Here is a 23,954-nt window from a genome sequence, read left to right as displayed (position 1 = left end):
CGAGCCAATGGGCGGCGGCACCGCCCGTGCGGCGGCGGAGCGGGGCCGGGGCGGGCGCGGGGGCCGCAGCGGCCGAGGCGCCGCGCCCGCTCCATGGAGGCCGCGGCCGAGGCCCCGGGGGCGCCCGCGGCGCTCAGCTGCTTCTCCTACAACCAGGACTGCACGTAAGCGGGGCGGCCGCCGCGGGGCGGGGGGGACGGCGGCCGGGCCGCGCCGGGCGGGGTCGGTCCGGCCCGGCCCCGCGGCCCGGAGCGGGGCGGGTCCCCATAGGGATGGCCCGGCGGAGCGCCCCCTTCACCGCGCGCTCACGGGCCGGGGTCGGGCAGCTCCAGCCCGGGGGAGCGGCCCCGGCCCCGCCGGCTCCCGGGGGAGGCGGAATCGAGAGCGGGACCGGGCTTTGCCTCCCCCGCAGCCCGGGGAGCGCCCGGGGCCGGGCAGGGCAGCGGCGCTCCCCGGCTTTGTCTGCGGGCGCTGTGCGGGCACGGGGAGGCGGCGGCGTTGCCCAGGGCCACCGGCACCCCCCGGAGGCTCCCGGTGAGCAGCGGTGCCAGAGCACCGCCCCAGCTCGGGATAAATGACAGCCGCGCTCCCGCAGCCTCCCTGCCCTGCTCCCGTTTCTGAACCGTTCCCAGCCGGGACAGCAAATCCTGCCCAGAGCAGCGAGGCACACACGGATGTGGGAGCCCGGAGCCAGGATCGGCCCGGAGATAAGAATCAGAGATAGCGGCCTCGCTCACACCTGGAAATGCCCTTTCCTTTGCAGCCCTGCTTTGCATTGGTGTGCCCGAACAAAGGGTGCTTTCAGGGATGTGGATGCGCTGCTGACGTGAACCTGCTGCTCGCTGTTCCCAGTGCAAACGCTGTGCGTTGCTGTTATGGGCTGGCTGCTGGTTTAAGACTTAGATCTCGCTGCTTAGTGCATCTGGAACTGGGCAGGGACAGCGCTTGGCAAGACTCTGCCCACCACCCTTAACAGTGAGAGCAGAGCTTCCCCAGCCAGGATAAACCTTTGTGTCAGTACAGGTGGATCAGCCCCTGGCTGAGGAAACAGCCCCTTCTGTGACCCACAGCTCCTGTGTGCATCCTCCCAGGTAGATCTGGACCTGTTTGTTCCTCCAGCAGCCGCAGAGAGGAGAGGAGGAGTTTGCTCTCTCAGAGGGATGCTTGCCTTCTGTAGGCTGCAACAGGCTCAGATGGAGAGCTGCATTCCTGAGTTTGTTACTCTGTATTATTTAGGTTGGAATCTGAAGTTGTGCCTTCACAGAGCACTGTGCCAGGAACTACTCTTTTCCTCAATGTCAGGGTTTAACCCCAGCCAGCTCTTCACTCATTGAGGTGGAAAGAGAACCAAAAGGGTGAAAGTGAGAAAACTCTCGGGCTGAGATAAAGACAGATTAATAATTAAAGCAAGAGCCACACATGCAAACAAAGCAGAACAAGGAATTCATTCCCCACTTCCCATGGCAGGCAGGGGCTCAGCCATCCCCAGGACAGCAGGGAGGACAAAGGCCACCACTCCAAATGTCCTTCTCTTCTTCCTCCTTCATCCCCTGAGCCTGACATGGGTGGCCTGGGGTGTCCCAGCTGTCCTGGCTGTGTCCCTTCCCAGCTCCTTGTGCCCTCGCTGGAGGGGTGAGGAGCAGGAAAAGCCTTGACTGTGCAAGCACAGCTCAACAATAACAAAAACACCCCCAGGTTATCAACCCTGTGCTCAGCACAAACCCCAAACCCAGCCCTGTTCCAGCTAATAAGGCAAAACATCCCCATCCCAGTCCAAACCAGTACACCATCCCTGCAGGGACTCTTGCTGTCACCTGGAGGGTTCCAGCTCTGAACCAGCAGGGCTTTGCTTTGTCTCTGCAGCTCCCTGGCCATTGGAACCACAACTGGATACAGACTCTTCTCCTTAAGTTCTGTGGAGCAACTGGACCAGGTCCATGAAAGCAGTAAGTCTCCTGTTTCCCTGGGAGGAACATTGACCAGCAGCACCTTCAATTTGTGGGAATCCTTCACCTTTGTTAGAGCCCATTTCTTTTCCACTGCTGCCACCCTGACAGCAGCAGTGTGTGCTGCAGCCCAGCACTCAGAGCAGTTCCCCACTGGAATGTTTCAGGTACATGAGCAGCAGCCCACAGGCTTCCAGCACAGCTGCTGGAGAGCTCCCAGGCCTTTAATCCAGCGTGGTATTTACAAGCAAGAGAGCTGGGTATGTTCATCCAGTGGATATGTTCTCTGGTGCTTCATTTCTGCCTTCAGGGGAAGGCTTTTTAACCCCTTCCTGCTCCCAATTTATTGCTTTGCGCCAGGCACGAGAAATTTTTCACCAAAATGATGTTAACACCTTAGCACAGAGCTCCCAAGCCCATCCCCTCCTGAGCTGAGTGTTGTTGCTGCAGTTCAGCCCAGCTGAGGGCTCTGCCTTGCTCTCCCTGTGTGCCCAGATGAAATCCCAGATGTTTACATCGTGGAGCGTCTGTTCTCCAGCAGCCTTGTGGTCGTGGTCAGCCATGCCAAGCCACAGCAAATGAATGTGTACCACTTCAAGAAAGGGACAGAGATCTGCAACTACAGCTATTCCAGTAAAATCCTGTCCATCCGCCTGAACCGGCAGGTGAGAGGGGTTACCCACAGCTATCCCACTCTGGCTCTGTGCTGCCTTTGCTTTTCCAGCTGGGAGGGTTGTGAGTGGGATTTAGGGGTGGATTTAGCCTGTGCTCTCCTCCCAGCCCCACATGAGAGGCTCTGGCAGGAGCTGCAGGGCTGTGCTATCAGCTGCCCCCACTGCTTCCTTCAGGAAAATGAAGCCAAGGCCTTGGGTTGGTGGCAGTTACACAAAGGCTTTTTGTCATCTGCCTCTTGCCTGCTCAGGACACAGCTCTGCCAAAAAAACACCTTTTCATGTTCCTCCCTCCCTTGGATTCCACATCCTGACTCCAGGCCCACCTCTGCCATCCTGGGTGCAAGTGAGACCTTCAAAGTTGGTTACAAAAACCCAGGAGTAACTTATCTGTAACCCAGGAGTAACTTTTCCACACTTATCTGTGGATAAGGCAAAAAGCTGCTTTCCAAGTGCTGCCAGCAGCCTTGGTTTGGTTTTAAAGGCATAAAACTCACTCAGGCCACTTACAATGAGAGTTTTAGAGTGTTATGCTCTACAATGAGAGTTTTAGAGTGTTATTCTCTGATGTGAGACAGCCTCGTGCAGCCCTGAGCTCTCTTGGAGGATTTTAAGTCATCTTTTCCTTTTTGTCCATAATTATTTTCCAAGTATATGCCCTAAGAAGCAGAGGACACTTTACAATGAAGAAATAAGCAGTCTGGGTAATTGTATATAATCAGCCTCTCCTCAGTTAGCAACAGTGAGACCTGCAGTGAGCTCTCTGGGCTGAGCTTCCAGTAAAGCTGTCTTTGACCAGGAGTTCCTGCTCTACAATTAAATCTGTCCTAAATTGATTTTTTCACTTCAGCTCACAGTGAAACTGGCAAAAGAGAGACTTCCTTTGAATTGCAGATAGATGTGTGTGTATAAAAATAAACTGGGAGGTTCTGCTGAGCAGCTCTAGGAGATTGGTGTGAATAAAATACATTCAGGCTACTCCCCTTGTGCTGCCTGAAGGTGATGCACAGTCCCAGCCTTGAATCCACATTTCTTGGCTGCATTACAAGCTGGGTTCAAATTCCTGGGCTGAGCTCATCCTCTGGCTGTGCCACAGACACACCTGGGGGGATTTGGAGATATTACAGATGTTTAGAAATACAGAATCACATTTAGGTTGGAAAAGACCAATAAAACATCAAGTCCAACCATTCCCCAGCACTGCCAAGGCTAAACCCTGTTCTAAAATGCCCCATCCACACATTTTTAAAATCCCTCCAGGGATGGTGACCCCACCACTGCCCTGAACATGTTCAGTGCTTAATAACCCTTTTCACAAAGAATTTTTTCCTCAAATCCCATCTAAACCTTCCCAGTTTGGGTTGAAGAGGAATCATTATTTCAGTGTACATTCAGGAGTTAAAGTGGTGCCCATCAGGTTCTGCATGTGACACTTGAACTCTTGCCTGAGCTCCTGCAGGAAAGCTGCACTCCCTGGAATTTCACAGAAGGACAAATCCCAGACAAGGCATTAACTCAGGGAAATGGTGACAAATTAACCAGGAACAGGTCTCAAACAAAAGGTGCATGTTTCAATCTGTTCTCTCTGTGAAAAACTCCTCATTGTGCAAACAAGCAAACCCCTCTGTTGTTGTTGTGGGAATTCTTAGTTCCAAGCTCCATGATAACTCTGAATGTGTGGAGATAAATCCTGATTTGCTCAGAATGGGGAATCAGGCTGTACTCTGGGACTGGTGTGAAACTCGTGGGGTTTCATTCACTGCTAAACCCTGCTGAGCTCGTTGGAGAGGTTTCAGGTGTTTATTTGGCCATTTCAGCCCCCAAAGACAGCTCAGCTATCTGACCTGATCCATCCAGACTACAGACCAAGCTGGTGGGCAATGACATTTTGAACAATTAGCAGTGCCTTGACCCCGTGTAGCAATCACAGCACCTTCCTGAGGCTCTGTCTGTGTGCACAGTGAGGATAAAGCCCATCCCAGTGCCCCTCACGTGGCCACAGGGCTGTGTGGAGGCCAGGAATTCTTAGTTCCAAGCTCCATGATAACTGAATGTGTGGAGATAAATCCTGATTTGTCTCAGAGTGGGCAATCAGGCTGTGCTTTGGGACTGCTGGGAAGCTGCTGAGTTTACATTCACTGCTGAAACCCTGCTGAGCCCGTTGGAGAGGTTTGAGGGTGTTTGTTTGGCTGTGTCCAACCCCATTTCAGCTATCTGACCTGATCCATCCAAACTACAGACCAAGCTGGTGAGCAGTGACATTTTGAACAATTAGCAATGCCTTGACCCCATGTAGCAATCACAGCACCTTCCTGAGGCTCTGTCTGTGTGCACAGTGAGGATAAAGCCCATCCCAGTGCCCCTCACGTGGCCACAGGGCTGTGTGGAGGCCAGCAGGGGTGAACCAGCCCTCTCCAGCTCCTGCTGAGCTTGTCCAGACCTCCTCTGCCTCTTCACATCCCAAACTTTCCTGGATTTTGTCCCTGTGGGTACCAGCATCTCTGGAAACATCTGGAAACCTCCCTTTTTTCACCTGGACATCAAGAGCAGCCCGTTCTGGGAAAGCACATGGTGGCTTTGCCCAAATCAGCTGTATAAATATTCCTCTGCTTGCAAGTGGATGGCTCTTACTGTAGAAAAGGCAAAGTCTTCCTGGAAATGCAAAATGGCTCTGACACAGCCCCAGATGCTGTGGTTAGCAGGAATAGAAGTGGGAAAGAGTTTGATCTGAGAGTAATGGTGGAGCAAGGCAGAGATTTTTAATGTGGGTGTTTGAAGTTAGTGACTAAGCTCCACATTTAGATACTAAATAAGTGGCCTCATTTCTGAAGAGGTGGAGGCTTCCTGGACATGGATTTGGGTGCTCCAGCTTCAGGATGGATGGGGTCTGGGTTTAGGCTTTTATTGGGATGTTTGTAGTGCTTCTGGACTCTTGGCACCAAGGGAGGTGAGGCTGTGCACTTGCTGGACTTAGAAAGCTCAGCCCTTCAGCCAGACCCAAAGCCTGGTCCCAAAAAAGCCTCTGTGGTGACACAAAGCTGAGTGGCCACAGAGGTGGTGGCCCAGGGCTGAGGTTACAGCATCAGGCTTCCCTTTGCCTTTCTGCCCTGCCTCCTCCTGGCTGGCTGGACGTTCCTGCCAGGGTCAGCAGAAGAGGTGCAAGCACCTGAACTTGGGAAATCCCAGCCAAGATGGTGCAAGGCTGACTGTCCCTAACAAATGTGTCTCAGCTCTGTGTCTGTGCAGTTCTGCAGGGCAATAAAGCAGTTTTCCCTGCTTACGCCAAATGGGGAGAGAAACATTGATGTGCTGGGCAGGTGCATTAGGTTTAGCAGCAGTGCAGACCCAGTTCCTTTGTGTCCCAAATCAAGAAACAGTCAGGGCAAAGGGCTGCATTCCCACCTGGAGGCACACTGACAAGGACTGCAGCCTCTCTTTTTGTGATCAAAAAGTAATTCGTTAAGAACTGCAGAGAAAAGTTGAGGGAGGGGTAGATGGCAGTCGAGGCCTGAGGTGGGGTGTGACCCTGGTGGGTCCTTCCTGTTGCTGGGGTGTGGAAGATGCAGAGGAGCAGAGAAGTCTTGGTGTTTTGTCTTCTCTCTAAAGCAAGACTGGATGCAAAAACCAAAACCAAGAGTTGTACAAACCCAGATGTGAGAGGGAATGGAGAAGCACAAGAGATCACGTTGCTGTTCCATTTCAGTGTGTGGGAAACTCCTGTTGGGTTTGTGTGACAGCAAAGGTTTGGGTCTGGGAAGTGTGGGAGCAGCAGCCACAGCACTGCTGGCTCTGTGCATGTCCCCTGTGTCCTTGCAGAGGCTGGTGGTGTGCCTGGAAGAGTCCATCTACATCCATAACATCAAGGACATGAAGCTTCTGAAGACTATCATGGATACACCTCCCAACACAACAGGTGAGCATGGCAGAGCTGTGTCAAAGGGAGCTTTGGAGAGCCACAGCTTTGTTAGAATTTAAACCAGCATTGTTAGAGTTAAAGCCAGCCTGTGGCCTGTGCATGCTCACCCAGCACTGGGCAGTCAGAAATGCGTGGAGCAGAGTGTGAAGGGACCCACAAGGATCACTGAATGCAACTCCTTGCCCTGCACAGCAGCATCCCAACATCCCAGAGCATTGTCCAGACTCTCCTTGAGCTCTGCCAGGCCTGGGCTGTGCCCCAGCTCTGTCCTGAGCAAAGCCCTGCCCTGTCTGGAGCAAAGCCCTGCTCTGGCCAGAGCAGGTGCATCAAAGGGGAGCAGAGATGGGCAGAAGGGTCTGAGTTCCCCTTGGGGTCAGCTCCCAAAGGGATCCCTGGGGACAGAACCAGCCAAGCACAGCCCCAGTCCCTGCCAGGGAGTTCCCAGGAGCTGCCACAGCAAAGCCCAGGGCAGGGCAGGGCAGGGCAGCACAGCACAGCCTGTGGGTGTGGCACAGGGGGAATCCGGCTTTCCTGCTGCTGGCACAGGCTATTTTCTATTTTTAGCAGCAGAGAGGGAAGCTTGGCTGGGTGCCCACGGTGCTGTGCTGTCCTGCAGCATCCTTTCATGGCTGGGTGCTTGGGAAGCTGCTGATGTGCTCACGCTTGGCCTCGGGGCTTTCAAGGGATGCTCTGCCAGCAGCTCCCCTGACCTACTTCAGGTCTCAGCAGATGGGCTCTCTGTGTGGATTAAACATGCTGAATGCTGCAAATATAATTAAAGTTTAAAGCCTTCCTGAGAAGGCCCAGCAGCAGGGTGGGCAGGGATACCCAGGCCTGGAGCTGTTCTGCAGAGGGGCTGGAGGATCAGGTCGTGGTTTAAGAGCAGCAGGGCAGGACTGGGATGCTGCAGATCACAGGCTTCATGTGGGCTTAGTGTTTAAACCCCTTTTGCTGCAGCAGCTGTCATTGAAATGAGCTCAGTGACAAGTGCAGTGTCCCTGTTGTGCCCGGGCCACCTGCTTTGGTCCCAAGCTTGACCCCAATGATGGTGTGTCCAGTAGGTCAGGGCAGTCCAGCCTCAGTGCTCTCTGTGCAGCTTGTTCAGGAGTGGGAATCTGTGCTGGGGGGTTTAGGAGGACATGGGAAATGTGCCAACCCCCCTAAAGTGTGTGCCCTGGGCACGGTGACAGCAGCACAGGCAGGACCAGGGTCTGCTGCAGCCACCCTGGCCTGTCACAGTGAGATCCCTGCCTGTTCCTGGCCAGCACCTGGCTCCTGATCCAGCCTCCTCCACGTAGGAGAGGAAAATGCCCACGGTGTCCAAGGCAGTTGTTTTTCATGTGATTCACACCAAAACAGGGGCAGGATTTGAACCAAGGAGGTCACAGTGCTCGGGGTGACTCGTGTGCTGTGTGGGCACATCTTGGGAGTGACTGCAGGTTTGGAAAACACCTTGTGGCTCCCCCCAAGCCCTGGATGTGCCTGGACCTGCTGGCCCGAGGGCAAGGCCAGGCTCCCTGGGCACAGTAGCATTTTTCCATGCTGCTTGAGGAAGCCACCTGTGACGTGGCACTCCTGGAGGGGCCATCTGAGCAGTGCCAGCCTGCCTGAGCCCACCACTGCAGCACCAACCCTCACCATGGCTGGGGGGCTGCTGTCATGGGGGAGAGCAGCATCTTCAAAGGCTGCCCGTGGCCCTGTGATCCCTGTTCTTTGTGTGTCCCCGAGGTCAGCCCAGTACACTCACATCTGTGTTTTCCCCTGGCCTGGTTTTCCGGCGGCTCTGCCGGCCAGAGGAGCAGAGGGAGCGGGTGACTCACCCGGCTCAGAGCTCGCTTTGTTCAGCTCCAGCCTGCCCTGATCCTGTCTGAAAGGGCTCTGCTCATCTCCCTGGGCTGGGGGATCACCATGCAGAGGGGGCAGGATGCTCATCACAGCCGCAGTGTCTGGGCCATCTTTGCCTTCCTCCCATCCCTCCCTCCTTAATTGCCTTTTAATTGCGCGCCTTTGCTGCTGCCGTGCGTGCTCCTCATGCTCCTCGTGCCTCTCCCGTGCGCCGTTCCTGGATGATGTGCACGCCTCTGGATGGATGGGGAGCGGATCCCTGGGGCCTCTGGCCGATCCTGCAGCTCCTGGCTGTGCTGAGCTCTCTTTGTTTGGTTATAAACAATGACCTAAAACGAGAGCTCCGGCCGATCCTTCCCCGCTGCTGCTGGGCGGGGGCCAGGGCTGTGTCCTGACACGGGGCTTGCACGGCACAGCACGGCACGTCCTGTCCCTTCTACGTGCTGTGTGTGGCTGTCCTGCTGCTGTGTGGCTGCTCTGCTGGCCCCTTCAGTCCCATCCCATCTACGTGCTCTGTGTGGCTGTCCCACTGCTGTGGCTGTCCTACGTGCTGTGTGTGGCTGTCCTGTCCTACTGCTGTGTGGCTCTCCTGCTGCTGTGTGGCTGTCCTGCTGGCCCCTTCAGTCCCATCCCATCCCATCCCATCCCATCCCATCCCATCCCATCCCATCCCATCCCATCCCATCCCATCCCATCCCATCTACGTGTGGTGTGTGGCTGTCCTACTGGTGTGTGGCTGCTCTGCTGTCCCCTTCAATCCCATCCCATGTACGTGCAGTGTGTGACTGCCCTGCTGTCCCCTTCAGTCCCATCCCATCTACGTGCCGTGTGTGGCTGCCCTGCCTGCCCCTTTGGGGTGTCCCCACTGCCTTTAACCCCGCTGTTTCCTCCACACGTGGGATTAGGTGGGATTCCCGCCACGGGTCAGGAAGCTCAGGTCGTGCTGGAGCCTGGAGTCGGGTTTGGGGGGGCTGTGAGCACACGGATGTGGGGCAGGAAGCGAGTGAGGCACGTTTGGTGTGTGACAGGATTCACTGGCTGCAGGACGAGAGGCAGGAAGAGATGCTCTTTTCCGAGGTCACCTGGGGGACAGCGGATGGATGTACCCACGCTCACGTATCCATCCGTCCCTGTCTCATCCTGCAATTCCTGCCCACTTTGAAAGGAGCATTTGGGAACCTTTGTGCTCGTGTTGGCACAAAACCACTTGGCTCTTATGGGGAAGGATTCCCCCTGTGCTTGAGATTTCGCTGTGTTCGAGTTCCTTGTCAGCCGGAAACTCCCAGCACAGCTGGCGCATTTCCTTTGTCTTTCTCTGCTTCCCTTTTCCATTCAGAGCAGAAGGAAATGGCACTGCCTTCAGCCAGGCTGCAACAGAGCTGCACCCACTCTGTGCTGCTCCTCTGAGCTCCCAGCCCGGCACCTACACCCTGTGCACATCTGGATGTGTCCAGATGTGTCTGGACAGGAGTGCTGTGAGCCCTCAGACCCACATGTGCTGTTTCATGCACCTATTCCTGCCTTCTCCAGGGAGACAATGCAGGGGGAGCGCCCAGAGCGTGCTGAAAAGCCAGATTGGGTTCCTGTGCTCGGGGAGGGTGGCAGGGCACAGCCGCCGTTCTGTCCCGTACCAGCAGATGTCCCCACGGCCGAGCTGTTCCCAGCCCGGGGCCGAGCGGTGCCAGGAGCCAGAGCCCGAACCCCCGGCGTGCCCCGTGCTGTGCTCCCCCAGCCACAGCCTCAGCCGTGTCCCTGTCCCCCTGCCAGGTCTGTGTGCTCTCTCCATCAACCACGCCAACTCCTACTTGGCTTATCCCGGCAGCGCGACCAGCGGGGAGATCGCGCTTTACGACGGAAATACTTTGGTAAGTGCGAGGCTCAGCCTTTGGATACCGGCAGGGGCTGAAAACAAACAGAGCCACAGCAAAGCCAACGGGGCCCTTGGGAAGGATGAATAAATCCACTGCACCGAGCTGGAGTGCGAGGGAATTGCCTGGCAGGCACATCTGGACAGATCCCCCTTGCTCGGAGCTGACAGCTCTGAGATCAGGACGTGCATGTCCCCGCACAGGATATTCAGGGAAACGTGACCCACTGCCCTGCAGCCCCAGGGCCGCTGCCAGGCTCACGCTGGGGTTCTGTGGGAGCGTCAGCAGCAGATCCCAGGGGAACGATGTGGCCAGCGTGGGTCAGGGGGGTTGGAGCTGCTCCAGGCACAGCACAGGACCTGGAGCAGCTTTGCCTCACCGTGGGCTGGAAGGGATGCCTGACCCAAAGTCACAGAGAGGGCAGAGTGTCCAAAGTCCCCTTAGGAAATCTGTCCCTGGCTGGATGCAGGGTCATGATTATCTGCTGTTTATGCCAGGGCTTTGAGTTACATAAGGCTGGTGGCTCCGTACGTGCAGCCAGAGCTGAGGATCTGCAGCAGGGGAGGAGCAGAGCACAGGGAAATGCTGCTGCTCCAAGAGGTGCTGCAAGGGCTGGGGCTCCCTGCAGGTACCAGGGTGGTGCCACTGCAGCAGGAATTGCAGGGAAGGGCCAGGCTTTGGAGAGGGTGCAGGCACATGCTGAACCCTGGAGAGGCGGGGAGCTGAGGTTCTCTGCCCCTGGGGTGAGTGTCCTGTAATCACAACGGCCATAACAGCAGAGGAATGAGCTCAAGGCAGGGCAGAGGTGAAGTGCTGAGGATGTTGAAGGGATCCCATCAGCACATGATGATCCCATGAATCCATATCAGCAGGTGTGGATAGCTGCAGGGCAGGAACGCCCTGCCCTCACACAGTCCAAGGCCCCGCGTGTCCCTTTGCCCACACAGTCCAAGGAGCAGCGTGTGCCTTTGCTCTCACGTTCCCTTGTGCCCTACAGAAAACAGCCTGCACCATTCCTGCCCATGAGGGGCCTCTGGCTGCTCTCACCTTCAACTCCACCGGCTCCAAGCTGGCCAGTGCTTCTGAAAAAGTGAGTGAGTGTGCCTGCAAGTACCCTTCCTCTGCCCAGGGCTGCATCAGCACCCCTGAACTGCCCCTTCTTAATCACAGCCAGCACAGGAGGGCCGCTGACTGGTCAGTGCATGGGATCAGATTGAGCCCAGCTGGCAAACAGGAGGAGCCTTTGCACATCCTGAGTTTCCTGGGTGTGTCAGGGAAAGGGCTTGGGCTCCTTGGCCTGCTCCTGCGTGGTATTTCCATTTGCATTTTTTGCAGGGCACAGTCATTCGTGTATTTTCCATTCCTGGGGGGCAAAAACTCTATGAATTCCGGCGAGGGATGAAAAGGTCAGTTCATTCTTCTGCAGTGACAAGTACACAGAGGCTCCCAGAGCCAGAGTGTAAACACAGGGACACAGGGCAGCGTCAGATCCTGGTGGCTTTGGCATCTTTTGCAGAAGGAAAACAAGAGCAAACGTATCAGCTGGAAATGTCACTGTGCCAGGCTGTGCCCAGCTCATTGATTCCTTCCAGTGTGTCACTGAACAGGGCAGTGGCAGGGAACAGATGTGGAGTCACTCCATTTACTCTGTCCTTTCTTTTCTCTTGTCTGAAATAATGAAGTCCCCAAAATTGTCAGAGACCTCATTCCTGCTGAACCTGTGCAGGAGATGCTGTTTGTGTCCCACTGTTCAGCACTTTGGCCATCCTCCCTGGTCTCTGCAGCAGCAGAAGCTGCAGTGAGGCTGGCACAGATGTTCCCTCCACAGGCAGCTCTGTGGGCAAGGACATTTCCACCTCTCTGGCTGTTTGTCACTAGCTGGAGGCTATCCCCAGCCCTGCTGAGCAAAGGGATTAGGGAATGGCTGATCAGTGAGCCCACAGGCTCAGCAGCAGCTGTGCAGGGTGATCCTCACCATGGATGGGTCTCCTTCCTGCCCAGGCACTCCTCTGTGAGGCAAAGCCAGCAATTCCCCTTGAGTGGGTGGCTGTTGGGAGTGACAGTGCTGTCCTTGCTTGGCTCTAGGTATGTGAACATCAGCTCCCTGGTGTTCAGCATGGATTCCCAGTTCCTCTGTGCTTCCAGCAACACGGAGACCGTGCACATCTTCAAACTGGAGCATCTCACAGACAGGTGAGGGCTTAGCCTGGTTTAACCTGCCTGCCCCAGGGCTGGGTCTGCTTCAGAGCTCTGTGTTTACACAGCTGCTGTCCACGTCCTCACCATGTACTCTCCATGAGCAATTCCAGGTGCACAGTGTCCTTGTGTCCCCAGGGACTCACTCTTTGGAAAGCCACACACTGCACCCCTGCTGTACAGGTCTCTGGCTTTATAAGGTGCCACTGTCCCCTGTGATCTCCAGCCAGGCTGGTGCACAGTGTGAAGGTGCTCCAGAAAACCCTTCACCCGTGTGAGATCAGGTCTGTTTGTGGTGTTTTATCCCACTGATCATGCTAACCCCACTGACCCTGCTTTGTGACCCCTCAGCCGGCCAGAGGAGCCTCCAACCTGGAGTGGTTACATGGGGAAGATGTTCCAGGCTGCCACCAACTACCTCCCTGCGCAGGTGTCCGGCATGATGAGCCAGGACCGAGCCTTTGCCACCGTCCGGCTGAACATCTCCGGGCAGAGGAACATCTGTGCCCTGTCCACGTACGTGCTGAGCCTGCTGAGCCCTGGCCAGGCCAGCCTGGCCTCGGCCCCTGTGCTGTGGGTGCTGCTGTGTCTGTGTGGGGGAGGATTTTGGCCTCAGGATGCTTTTCCCAGCAGGATTCAGAAGCTGCCTCGGCTGTTGGTGACGACGTCGGATGGACACCTCTACATCTATAACCTGGACCCCCAGGATGGAGGGGAGTGTGTCCTCATTAAAAATCACAGGTAACTCTGCTTCCACTCACACCTCATACAGAGGCTGGTCTTTTAAAAAATGAAGGGAAATCTCACCTGGCAGCACAAAATGGAGTTGTAGGAGCAAGAAAGTTATAATGAGTTTGTGATTGGAGCTCCCTGATCTGACAGGCGTGCCTGAGAAGCACAGCAGACAGGGCTTCTGGCAGGAGAAACCTGAGACATCTCAGATGCCCTGGCAGCTGTGGGACATCCCAGCAGGGCTGTGCTTTAGGAGGTGCCCCAGCAGCAGAGCTCTGACCATTGTGGTGGCAGGAGAGCAGAGCACCTTCTCCAGCTTGGAGTGGGTGCTGGAGAGCTGACTGGGGGTGGCATGGTGTGGAGTGACACTGAGCTTCTGTGAACAAAGCCCAGTGCCAAAGCAGAGGAATTTCTTAATGGAAGGGGTTGTCAAGCACTGGAAGGGGCTGCCCAGGCAGGTGGTGGGGAGCCCCAGAGCACTGAGGGCCACATCCAGTCATTCATTGAACAGCTCACCATTCCTGGAATTGTTCAAAGAGTGACTGGATGTGGCCCTCAGTGCCCTGGTGTGGTGACAGGCTGGTGGTGATCAGTCAAAGGTTGGGCTCAATGATCTCAGAGGTCTTTTCCAACCGAAATCACTCTGGGATCCTGTGCAAACAGAGCCTCCCCCGCCGCTCTCCAGGCCATATGCAAATCCCATTAAGCACGGAACCCCCCCCGCACACATCTGGGCTGCTTGGCTCCAGATGTGAAGCCTTTGGGGTGGGGTGAGATGTAACATGTGCTCCAGGCCGGGAGGTGGCTGCCAGCCAGGAAAGTGCCAGCAGCTTTTGGAAAAGCCACAAAACAAAAGCACTTCAAAGCTGCGCTGTCCAGCGCGCGCCGCCCGCAGCCCCAGCCTTGTCATGTGGGCTCCTCTGAGCAGCAGAGGGCTGAAAAGGGCCCTTGGGTCATGAGTTACATTACATCATACGATATCTCTGCTCAAACTCCGTCCTAAACTAGCCAGGGCTGCTTTTCCCATCTAGTCTGCTCCTGTTGGAAGCCCTTCGGAGCCCCCTCTGTGATTAGAAACACTGTTTGCCTTTGTAACCTAAAGCTTTTGTGGTCAGTCTGTTCCCTTCTGTTCCCATGCCAGCATTGTCCTCCAGCTGAAGTGGTGCTTCCCCTATCTCCTTCTTCACCCCCTGCTTTCCTTGTGGAGCACAATGCTCCCCTGTCCACAGCACTGCTGGGGCTGCTGCATGCAGTGATGGGGATGGGTGATGTGCTTCAAGGAGATGTGGATGCATGGGCTTGTCTTAGCTGGAGCTGGGGAGGGACAGCCAGGATCAGAACTAACTCTTCTCCTCTCTCTTGATCTGTACAATTAGTCTGCTTGGCTCAGGAAAGATGGAGGAGAACAAAGAAAACGACCTTCAGCCTCCAGTACCTCAATCTTATGCAGCAACTGTAGCCAGACAAAGTACAGTGCCTTCAACTTCGACCATGCCAGGTGAGCACCACATGTGCCCTTGCTCAGGAGCCACAAAACCACCTGGGGCAAAGTGGGAAGTGTCCCACCTTCCAAGGGCTCATCCAGGATCACCACAGGTACACTGCACTCTGGGGCAGCAGGACTTTGGAGCTCACTGGGTTCATCCCCTGCCACAAAAACAGGGCACGAGTTTTCTGCTCTGCTTCCTGTGCCAGCTCTGCTCCCAGGGCTGAGCAGGAACCACTCTTGCCAGGTGGTTTCCAGGGGTTGTGACCATGGGTGTAGGAGTCAGGGCTCACTGGTTTTGGGTCAGCCACTGACACAGTCAGTCACTGTGGTGAGATTGCCACACCTTGCACTAAACTGCTGCAGGAAAAGACTGGGTGACTGGTGACTATCTCATTATATCCCCAAGTATAAGATCCACATCCAAATGCACATCTTACTCTGAAATTGGTGCTTGGGTTCATGGCAGGAGGAGGAAAGCTGCTGCCACAGCTTTGGCCATATAGTTCATCCATAACCCATACTATCCATGGAGACACCTTCCTCTTCCTCAGTCCCTGAAGGCAGAGGAAGCAGCTCAGTGCTGCAGAGGTGGTGACAGTGTGTGCTGCTGTGTGCAGCCTCCCCCTCCCTTCCTGCAGTAACCCTTGGTGTTTTCCCCTGGCCAGGTTACTCGGAGGACGGCGGAGCCCTGCGGGGCGAGGTGATCCCAGAGCACGAGTTTGCAACTGGACCAGTCTGTCTGGATGATGAGAATGAGTTTCCTCCTGTGAGCATTCGGGACCCCTAAACCCGCAGTGCAGCCCTCATGCTGAGAAGGAAGTAGTAACCTCTCCCAGAAGAGATTCCATGGCCCCCTCCTTGTCCCAGCTCACTGGGAAAACTAAAATAACTGGATGGGTTCTAGGGACAGTGCCAGGAAAGTGACACCCTCACTAAACAGCAGCTGGGGATGGGGCAGAAATGATCAAACCTAAGCAGAGATAGATCTGAACAAACATGCTGAATGGGGTTCAGATCCACACCTAACCTTTGTGCCTTGAGCAGATTTCTAATATTACCAGGGATAGTTTTAATTGGAACAATTTAGAAATAAAAACTTAATACCCCGTTGCATTTTCAGTCAGTTGTGTTAGTTCATGGAATGCAACTGGAACATACCTGAACCTCACCAGTCTCTTCATTTCCAAGGTAACTGAGAAGGAAACTCCTTTTCCAAGTACAAAGATGAAAGGAATAACAGAGTTTTAAACCATTTTATGATTTTTATGTGGCACTTTCTCAGTTACCATTGGAAGGAGCTAGTGGATTTTTCAATCTGACTTCAGCCTGGCAGTGTCTTTCTGGCTCCTTTTCCTATTCCACACTCATTAATTAAGTATCTAACCCCTAATTGGACGAATGTTGGTCTGTACTATGATCTGGTTGTAATCAGCGGTGTCTTCGTAGCAGTAATGCAGCAGAATACTGTAATGGATTTCAGGTTGCAGCCTTGGCAGGCTTCTGGAATTCCTTACTTCATTTTTACATATCCTGCTGCTGGAGTTTTGCCTGAAAAGGAGGAAGTACAAACCTTATTCCAGGATTCATTCCATGTGCTGAGCTGACCTCTGTGAGGCACCTTCCTCTGAGCTGAGGCAAAGTGTTACTCAGATAAAAGGAGCCTGGCTCATGACTCCCTTTGAGCCAGCACCACCTAAACCCAGCTCAGCTCACACAGCCCTCAGATTATTTCTTTCCTTACCTGCACCATTCCCTGCTGCAAACTGGGAGCAGGAATTTCCCACTTGTCCAAGTCCATTACTCAAGAAGGATATTTCAAATGTCTCCCTCGCTGTGCCCACAGAGAAGGTGATGGCCCAGGCCCCTGGAAGGAGCAGCAGGGACAGAGAGAAATCCTTTGTTTCCTTCTGCTAAACCTGCTCTTGAACTCATGGTTTGGGGACAAGCAAATGCCAGCAGGCAGGGATCACGCTGCTCCTGAATGAGGCTTCCTGCTGGGGCTGTGCTGGATGAAAGCAGCCCCAAACCCCTGCTGCAGCACAGCAGGTGCTTTGTGAAATGAACTTTGATCCCTCCAAATCCTGTCATTAACCTGACAGAGCAGTGACATGTGTATTGTTAGGGAGGAGGAGGTGTGGGAAGGGAAGGTGCTTTCCAAAAATACTCCCTGATAACGGTGCCTGAGCAAACGGAGCTTCCAGATAAAGCCCCCGCTCCTGCTTTGGGGTTTGCCCTCGCAGTGGGAGCACTCAGGATGTTTGGATGCTCTGGATTTCACTGAACTTGGCTGTTTTCTCAGCACTTGAGATCTCCAGTCTCAGTCAAGGGGGTTTCAGGCCTCGGTCACTCCTGTGCAGAGGAGGAGGGGGAGAAAAACCTGACCTTATCCAACAAAAATGTTTTGACAGCGTTCGGCTTTGCGGAAACATGGGAAGGGTTTTGTTTGTTTTCCAGTGTGCAACAAAAAGACTTTTCAAAACCTCAAAACTTGTGACAAAATGGAATATTCACCCGCAGCCCACGGTATGGCTTTGAACTCAGACATGGTTCTGGAGAAACAGCAGTGCCCAAACCCCACAGTTTCTCCCCATTTTGAAACCTCTTGTCTTCCCTTGACCTCAAGCAAGACTTCAGAGGCTCTGCTGTTAAAGACTGAGGAAAACCAGCTTCAGCCTGACATAAAATCTGTCAAACACTGCCTGTTCATTAAGTGGAAGGAGGGACAGATCAGAGCAGAGATGAGGAGCCCAAGGAGGACTCGTAAAAAGTGGCCTCACTAGAGGGGACGTGGATGTTGCTGGTGCCAGGATTGCAGAAGGAGGTTAAACCAGTTCAGTGACAATCCCTGCATGCTTGGGGTGGATTAAGCACTCCCAAGTCACTGCTGGTCCTGGGCAGGAAGGACTCAGGTGTTACTGAGGGGGGCTGGAGCCATGGGTGCTGTGCTGGATGTGCAGGGAGGAGGCTGCAGAGATTTTACAGGGTAGGAAAAGCAGAACCAGCTCTGGCTGCAAAACTTTGGCAGTTTGAGCTGTTTTCTGCTCACCTGCCTGAGCAGCCACCCCTGTTCTGTGGGTGCAGCAGGGAGTGAGGTTTCCAGTGGAGCAGGGAGATGCTGGGGTGTGTTTTGGGCCAGGCAGGGCACTGCAGTGAGATTTGGCAAAAGAAATCCTACAGGATTCTGCAAGCAGCTGGGGAGTGCAGCCAGGGGATCTGCCCAAAACTCCTGGATTCTCTAGGAAGGATGATTTCTTCCTGCAGATTGGTCAGTGCTTTCTAGACATAGGTGATCCATCCTGCACTTGGCTGCAGGGCCCAGAGGTGAAGCTTTTATCAGGAGAGCCATTTCATTATGTCAAGTGAGACAGCAATCAGCTCTTCAAAGGCAGCTCCCCCTCACTGATACTCCATCACTCTTAAAAGCCATCTCTTTCCCATCAGTTTTTAGCTGCTCCAAAACAGTTTGGGCACTTTCCTGTGCTGCCAAAGGGTGCTGCTGCCTGTTGGAGGGCAAAAATCTACAACAGGGCAGAAATCAGTGCCCTGTCATGGGGTCCCCACGCCCCTCTGCTGCTCCAGACCACAGATCTTGATACAGCCAGGCTGCAGATACATCTCTGGCTCTGTGGAAGCAGTATTGGCCCAGATTCCTCCTGGCTCTTTGCTGGATGGTGTTTCCCTCATTCTGTTGCATGGATATAGACACTTAATTATTTTAAGTGGTTATTTTTTAACAGCTGGCTGGTAGCAGAGGAAAGGCCACAGACTTTCCACTGAGGCTCTGCTTGTAATTATGTGTCATAGGGCATGAGGGAGCTTGGCAGAGCCTGGCTCCTGCCCTTGTAGCTCAGAGTGGCATTTTGGGCAGCTGGGCCTTGCAGGATTAAGCCCAGCTTATCAGTACATTATCTGAGGTCCCCTGGGAGTTGTGCCATCCAGTGTCAATGCCTGTGCCTGGAAACCTGGCCAGTGATGGTCCTGCAGCTCGTGGAGAGGCAGACCTGGGAGGAGGAGCTGGCAGAGAGCCCGTGCAGCAGGAGCTGTGGGGTTCACAGCCCTTCCAGAGACCTGCAGCAGGATTCTGGGGTTCACAGCCCTTCCATGTCTGTGAGGTTGTGGGGTTCTCATCCCTTCCAGGCCATGTCTGGCAGGGCTGGAGCTGGGACAGATCTGTGCCAGGGCTGCCCATGCAGGAGCAGGGGCACATTTCACCAGGATCTCTGTGGCAGGAGTAGCTGATGGAGGTGAATCAGGCTCTGCTGCTTCTTCCTCTTCTCTGCTCCTGCTTTACTCTTCCACTCAGAGGCTTTGCTGGTATTTAGGCTGAGCTTTCCCTCCCCTAATCCTGTCTGACATGTTGGAGTTGCACTCAGGGATCCATCCAGAGACCCCAGAGCAATGCAGGGATGCCCAGCACGAACCTTTCCCTCCAGCCACACCAGAGCTGAGCTTTTTGGGATCACTTAGTGAGGCAAATGCACTCCCCAAAGCCTGGCTGTGCTGAGCCCAGTGCCAGCCAGAGGCCAGACCCCCTTATCACTGATCCAGATGGTTCCTGTTCCCAGGACTGTCAATTTGGGGAGGGGGAGAGCAAATAAATAAACCTCTCCCCGATGTGCCTTTGAATGGAAAGTAAAACACTGCGGGACATCCCTCCCCCTGCTCCTCCCATGTGCGTAAAAGCAACTGGAAAAGCTCCCTGGTGCTGGGAAAAGTAAGGCCCTTGTGTTTTGATTTTGGTAGATAATCCTGTGCCGTGGAGGTCAGCCGGGCAAGGCCAAGAGGTCGTGAGGAGAAGCAAAACAGCCACGCTTGGGACAGCTGCTGGAAAAGCCAGGAGTTTCCAAGAACAGATCTGTGAGTCCCCAAGATGAGAAAAAAAATACAGAAATTAAGGTTGGGCCGGGCTTTTTGCTCTGTGTAAGTGAACACCTGGCCCTGTTAGCCCCTGTTTTAATTTGTGTCTGGGTGGGGTGTCAATGTACTGTATGCACATGGCTCTATTTAACAAACTCTATGTTAGAACCACAGTGTAAATGCTAATTTAATCAGATTTGTATGTAACCAGAATTTTATATACCCATTTGTCCCCTTTTCTAATTTATGCTGTTTTATGTGTATAAATGTACTTATAGGAAGAGATATTAAACTTATGTCTTTGTACAGTATAAACAGACTATTTTAACCCAGGCAAAGTATTTTTGCAGTGATATTAGAGAAGATGCCATTTGCTATATTGAAAGACAGAATAAAGTCACAGTCTGTCCCTGGCAGCTCCTGCTGTTCTTTTTGGGGCCCTAAAGGTGTCAGTCTGGATTAAGTTTGGGGAGTGGGAGGGGTTTTGGGGCTGGGGTGAGGGCAGCACACCTGGGTGAGTCCACACAAGTCCTCTTAGTGCCAAAGAAAGATCTGGGTGTGTAAATCAGAATGGTTTCAGAACACCCTCACTCAGCTGCTGAGAAATCCCAGTGGTTTCTCAGGTTTCAGTTGCACCTTCATCTCTGCCTTTGCACCTGCCCAGGAATGGCCCCACAGGAGCTGTTCCACTCCATCTGTGCCTGCACTGGGATCAGCAGCAGCTCCTCTGCCTGGAGCCCTGATCTGCTGGGAGACCCCAGAGCAGGAACCTCCCAAACCCCCCCATTTGCACCCCTCTCTTTGCTGAGAGCTGCTGGGGACAGCCCCGCTTCTCTCCCAAACCCTTGGATGTCCCAGCACAACCCTGAGCTCCCCCCTGGCAGGACAAGCTGAGCATCGTTCCCACATGGATGGCAGCCCCCAGGGACAGCCCAGGACCCCCTTCCTTCCCTCCACAGCCAGCTGGGTCCTGCCATGACCCCTCTGAAGAACCCCAGCAGGCAGCTGAGGGGCAGCTGCTCCCTTCCCAGAGCACTCCCCCTGTGCCAGCCAGGAGTTTTCCCTCTGCAGCCACCAAGCTTGCAGGGTCTGTGCAGCAGAAGGGCTGATTGTCCATCCTCCCCTGCCTTGTGCTCCACAGCTGCTCCTGTAAGGTTCCTGTTTAGAGGAAAACCAAGCAAATTTCCCAGAGGAATCCTCTCCCAAAGCCAACTCTCACAGAAGGTAATTTTAATCCAAGAGTTCTCTCTTTCCCAGATACAGAGCCCTACAAAAAGCCTTCAAAGGGGACCCTCTGTGTGCTCCCCCAGCCCCACACCCAGCTCACCTCCCTCCTCCCAGCACGGAGCAAAGGGAACCACAGCCTCCATCCCACCTCCAGCCTGGATTTCACAGACACCACCCTTGGGAAAGGAGCAGCCTGAGCAATTATTTGCTTAAACACAAAGCCAGGGTGTTGTGCTTTCCACATGGGGATCCCTCGTGGCCCCGTGGCACCGGCAGCCCACGTGCTGCACGTTGCAGCAGGGAATTGCAGCTGGATCCTGGGAATAATCTGCAACCGAGACATTGTCTGCTGCAATGTCCTGCAGGGCTTGGGCATAAGCCCTGCTGATGGCAGGCAGCACTGCCTGGTACTCCCTGGAGGCCACATCCAGAGGCTCCTGCTCCTGGATGTCACGGGCCAGGTTGAAAATGAGGGGTGGGTGGTGCTGCTGTGCCGGCCCAGTGCTGCCATCACAGGCCAAGGCCCCTCCTGGGGAAGAAATGGGAGAAAAACCCTGGAGTCACAGAGATCCAGGGATCACCTCTGTATTCCTCACCAACCCCCCCACCCAGCATGGCCCATTCATTCCCACCCCATCCCAGCTCCTGTTCCTTGAGACCAACCCTGTCACAGATATCTTTTCATGAAAAATCCTTTCCTTAGGATTGTTTTCCTCCTGAGAAGCTGAGAGGCCTCAGGAACAAAATGTGAACAATGGTTATCTGCTGCTGTGGAATGCAACAGGTGCATCTGTGATTGGTCTCATGTGGTTGTGTGTAATTAACGGCCAATCACAGTCAGCTGGCTTGGACAGAGAGCCCTGAGCCACAAACCTTTGTTATCATTCTTTCCTTTCTAGCCTTCTGATGAAACCTTTTCTTCTATTCTTTTAGTGTAGTTTTAATGTAATATAGATCATAAAATAATAAATCAGCCTTCTGAAACATGGAGTCAGATCCTCATCTCTTCCCTCATCCTCAGACCCCTGTGAACACGGTCACACAGCCCCAGGCTGCAGCACCACCCTGCAGACACAGCTCAGCACATCCTTGGGTCTGAATTAACCTGAGCTGGTTTTCACCTGCATCTGCAGGGATCTGAGAATTCCAGAAGCCTTTTCCTAGACTTCAGACCCTCTGGCAGGGATGCAGTACCTGTGGTGTAGAAGGCCTTGTACTGATGCAGCCGCAGCGCCTCGACCTCGCCCACCTTCCCCGCCGCGCCGCTGTTGGGGTGCAGCAGAACCTGCAGGAGGGACAGGACAAGGACAGTTCCTGTCAGCCCATGGCAGGGAAAACCTGCCCCATGAAATCCACTCCCTCCCCACATGAGCCACATCCCATCCCTGGACACATTCACAGCCATCATTGAGGCCCTGGGCTCTGAGCAACAGCAGAGCTGTGAGTGCTGAAGCTGCTTTGCCTTCTCCTGATTCTGTGTCACAGCAAGGAAATGAGTAAATAATTCTGAATTTAGCCAACACGTTAATTGGTGCATTGGCTGGGAAATGTCAAACTGGTGAACAGAAACCACTACACAAAACTGGTGTTTCTGCCTGGTTTCAATCTGAAACCACCACAGTGGGATGATGGCACAAAGGCCTCAGGAAACACCAGCATCTCCCTGGGACTTTCCTGGCCCTGCAGGACCCTCTGAATTTACCTCCCAGTTTTGTGGCAGGAAAGGGATCACAAAGGCTCTGGGGCTTTCAGCAGAGCAGGGTAGATTATCATAAAATCACAGAATGGTTTGGGTTGGACCCCAAAGCCCACGGGCAGGGACACCTTCCACAGTCCTGGGCTGCTCCAAGCTCCATCCAGCCTGGCCTTGGACACTTCCAGGGATGGGGCAGCCACAGCTTTTTGGTATAACCAGTGCCAGGGCCTTTCCACCCTTAAAATTAAGAATTTCTTCCTAACATCCAATCTAACTCGCCATCCTTTACTCTAAAACCATTCCCCCTTGTCCCATCACTAAATTATTTGGGAACCAAGGTGGTCTCAGGTGCACCCAGCGCCTCGCTGGGTGCTCAGAGCTCAGCCAGCAGTGGGGACATCCAAGGGAGCTGAGCCCCAGGCTGGAGCCAGCAGGCAGCCACGAGCTGAGGGTGAGCTCATGGAGCAGAGGGGAAGGTGAGGTGCTGGAACATCCCTCCCACATCCCTCCCGTCCGTCTGACTCACCCCGCTGTGCAGGGGCTCCCTTGCCTGGCAACAGCCAGGAACGGGGTGAGCAGCGAGGGAAGGAGGGAGGGGAGGCTCAGATCTCTCCCCTTTGGTATTTAGGACACTTGATCCACACAGGAGGGCTGCTCTGGCACTGGGGAGTGAGGAGACAAGTGAGCTGGACGCTCCAGCAGCTCCTCTCTCCGATAACATCTGCCGCGGAGCCAGAGCTTCGCTGAGGGATGAGTCACTTGAGGTTTCCTCCCTGGGATTTGAGTTTAAAAAGTGATTCAAGAAATTTCCACTGTGCTGAAAAATTAGAAACATCTGCTGGAGTTGTAGGCAGCTGCAGTGCCAAGTTTAGTAACAGCACTCACAGCTGATGAGTGCAGCAGTGCCTGAACAGGTGCCCGGCACGGAGCCCTGCCCCTCAGGGAGCACCCTGGGCACCCCGAGGTGTGGCACAGGGAATTCCAGGCACCCTGGGCACCCCGAGGTGTGCATCCCAGTCTGCCTGGCACAGGGAATTCCTGGCACCCAGAGAATGTCCATCCCATGTTGTCCAGAATGGAGCACCAATGGGCATCCCTAGATATCCATCCCACACTGCCTGGCAGAGCATTCCAGGTATCCCAAGATGTCCATCCCACCCTGCCTGGCACAGGGAATTCCTGGCACCCTGGGCACCCCAAAATGTCCATCCCATGTTGTCCTGATCAGAGCACCAATGGGCACCCCGAGGTGTCCATCCCACCCTGCCTGGCACAGAGCATGCCAGGCACCCTGGGCACCCCAAAATGTCCATCCCAGGCATCCCAGGCACCCCAAAATGTCCATCCCAGGCATCCCGAGGTGTCCATCCCACGCTGCCTGGTCTGGATGTAGCCACTGTCTCACATGGGGCTGGTTGGAACCTCATCCAAAAAATGCCAGGATTCAGGGTAGAGGGTGATCTGCAAATGCTCTCACTTTCTTTTATTGCCCTCAGTTGTAAGGTAAATTA

The 23,954-nt window shown here is 54.4% G+C and overlaps 2 protein-coding genes across 7 annotated transcripts in view; one reads left to right on the top strand and one right to left on the bottom strand.

The window, feature by feature from the left end:
- Positions 1–43: 43 nt before the first annotated feature.
- WIPI1 (WD repeat domain, phosphoinositide interacting 1) lies at positions 44–19,936 on the top strand. Its single transcript, XM_064728414.1, has 13 exons — positions 44–164; positions 1,864–1,946; positions 2,442–2,611; positions 6,434–6,530; positions 10,146–10,243; positions 11,244–11,336; positions 11,582–11,652; positions 12,332–12,439; positions 12,794–12,958; positions 13,076–13,183; positions 14,551–14,672; positions 15,329–15,429; positions 19,407–19,936. The coding sequence occupies exons 1-13, from the start codon at positions 94–96 to the stop codon at positions 19,452–19,454; spliced, it is 1,335 nt and encodes a 444-aa protein (XP_064584484.1). The 5' UTR covers positions 44–93; the 3' UTR covers positions 19,455–19,936.
- An 800-nt stretch (positions 19,937–20,736) lies between these two features.
- Positions 20,737–23,954, bottom strand: part of ARSG (arylsulfatase G) — a 31,741-nt gene continuing 28,523 nt past the window's right edge. For 3 of the 6 annotated variants that reach the window (XM_064728452.1, XM_064728454.1, XM_064728453.1), the window contains exons 10-11: positions 21,942–22,032; positions 20,745–21,276 (exon numbers count right to left, since the gene is read on the bottom strand). In XM_064728452.1, coding sequence (XP_064584522.1) covers positions 20,788–21,276; positions 21,942–22,032 — 580 coding nt within the window. In that variant the 3' untranslated portion in view covers positions 20,745–20,787. Of the gene's footprint in view, positions 21,277–21,941; positions 22,033–23,954 lie in introns of all 6 variants that reach the window. The other 3 variants (XM_064728455.1, XM_064728458.1, XM_064728456.1) reach the window with 2 other exon arrangements.

Source organism: Zonotrichia leucophrys, chromosome 18 (assembly GCF_028769735.1).
Source record: "Zonotrichia leucophrys gambelii isolate GWCS_2022_RI chromosome 18, RI_Zleu_2.0, whole genome shotgun sequence".
NCBI lineage: Eukaryota > Metazoa > Chordata > Aves > Passeriformes > Passerellidae > Zonotrichia > Zonotrichia leucophrys.
This window is presented reverse-complemented; position numbering and strand designations above follow the sequence as displayed.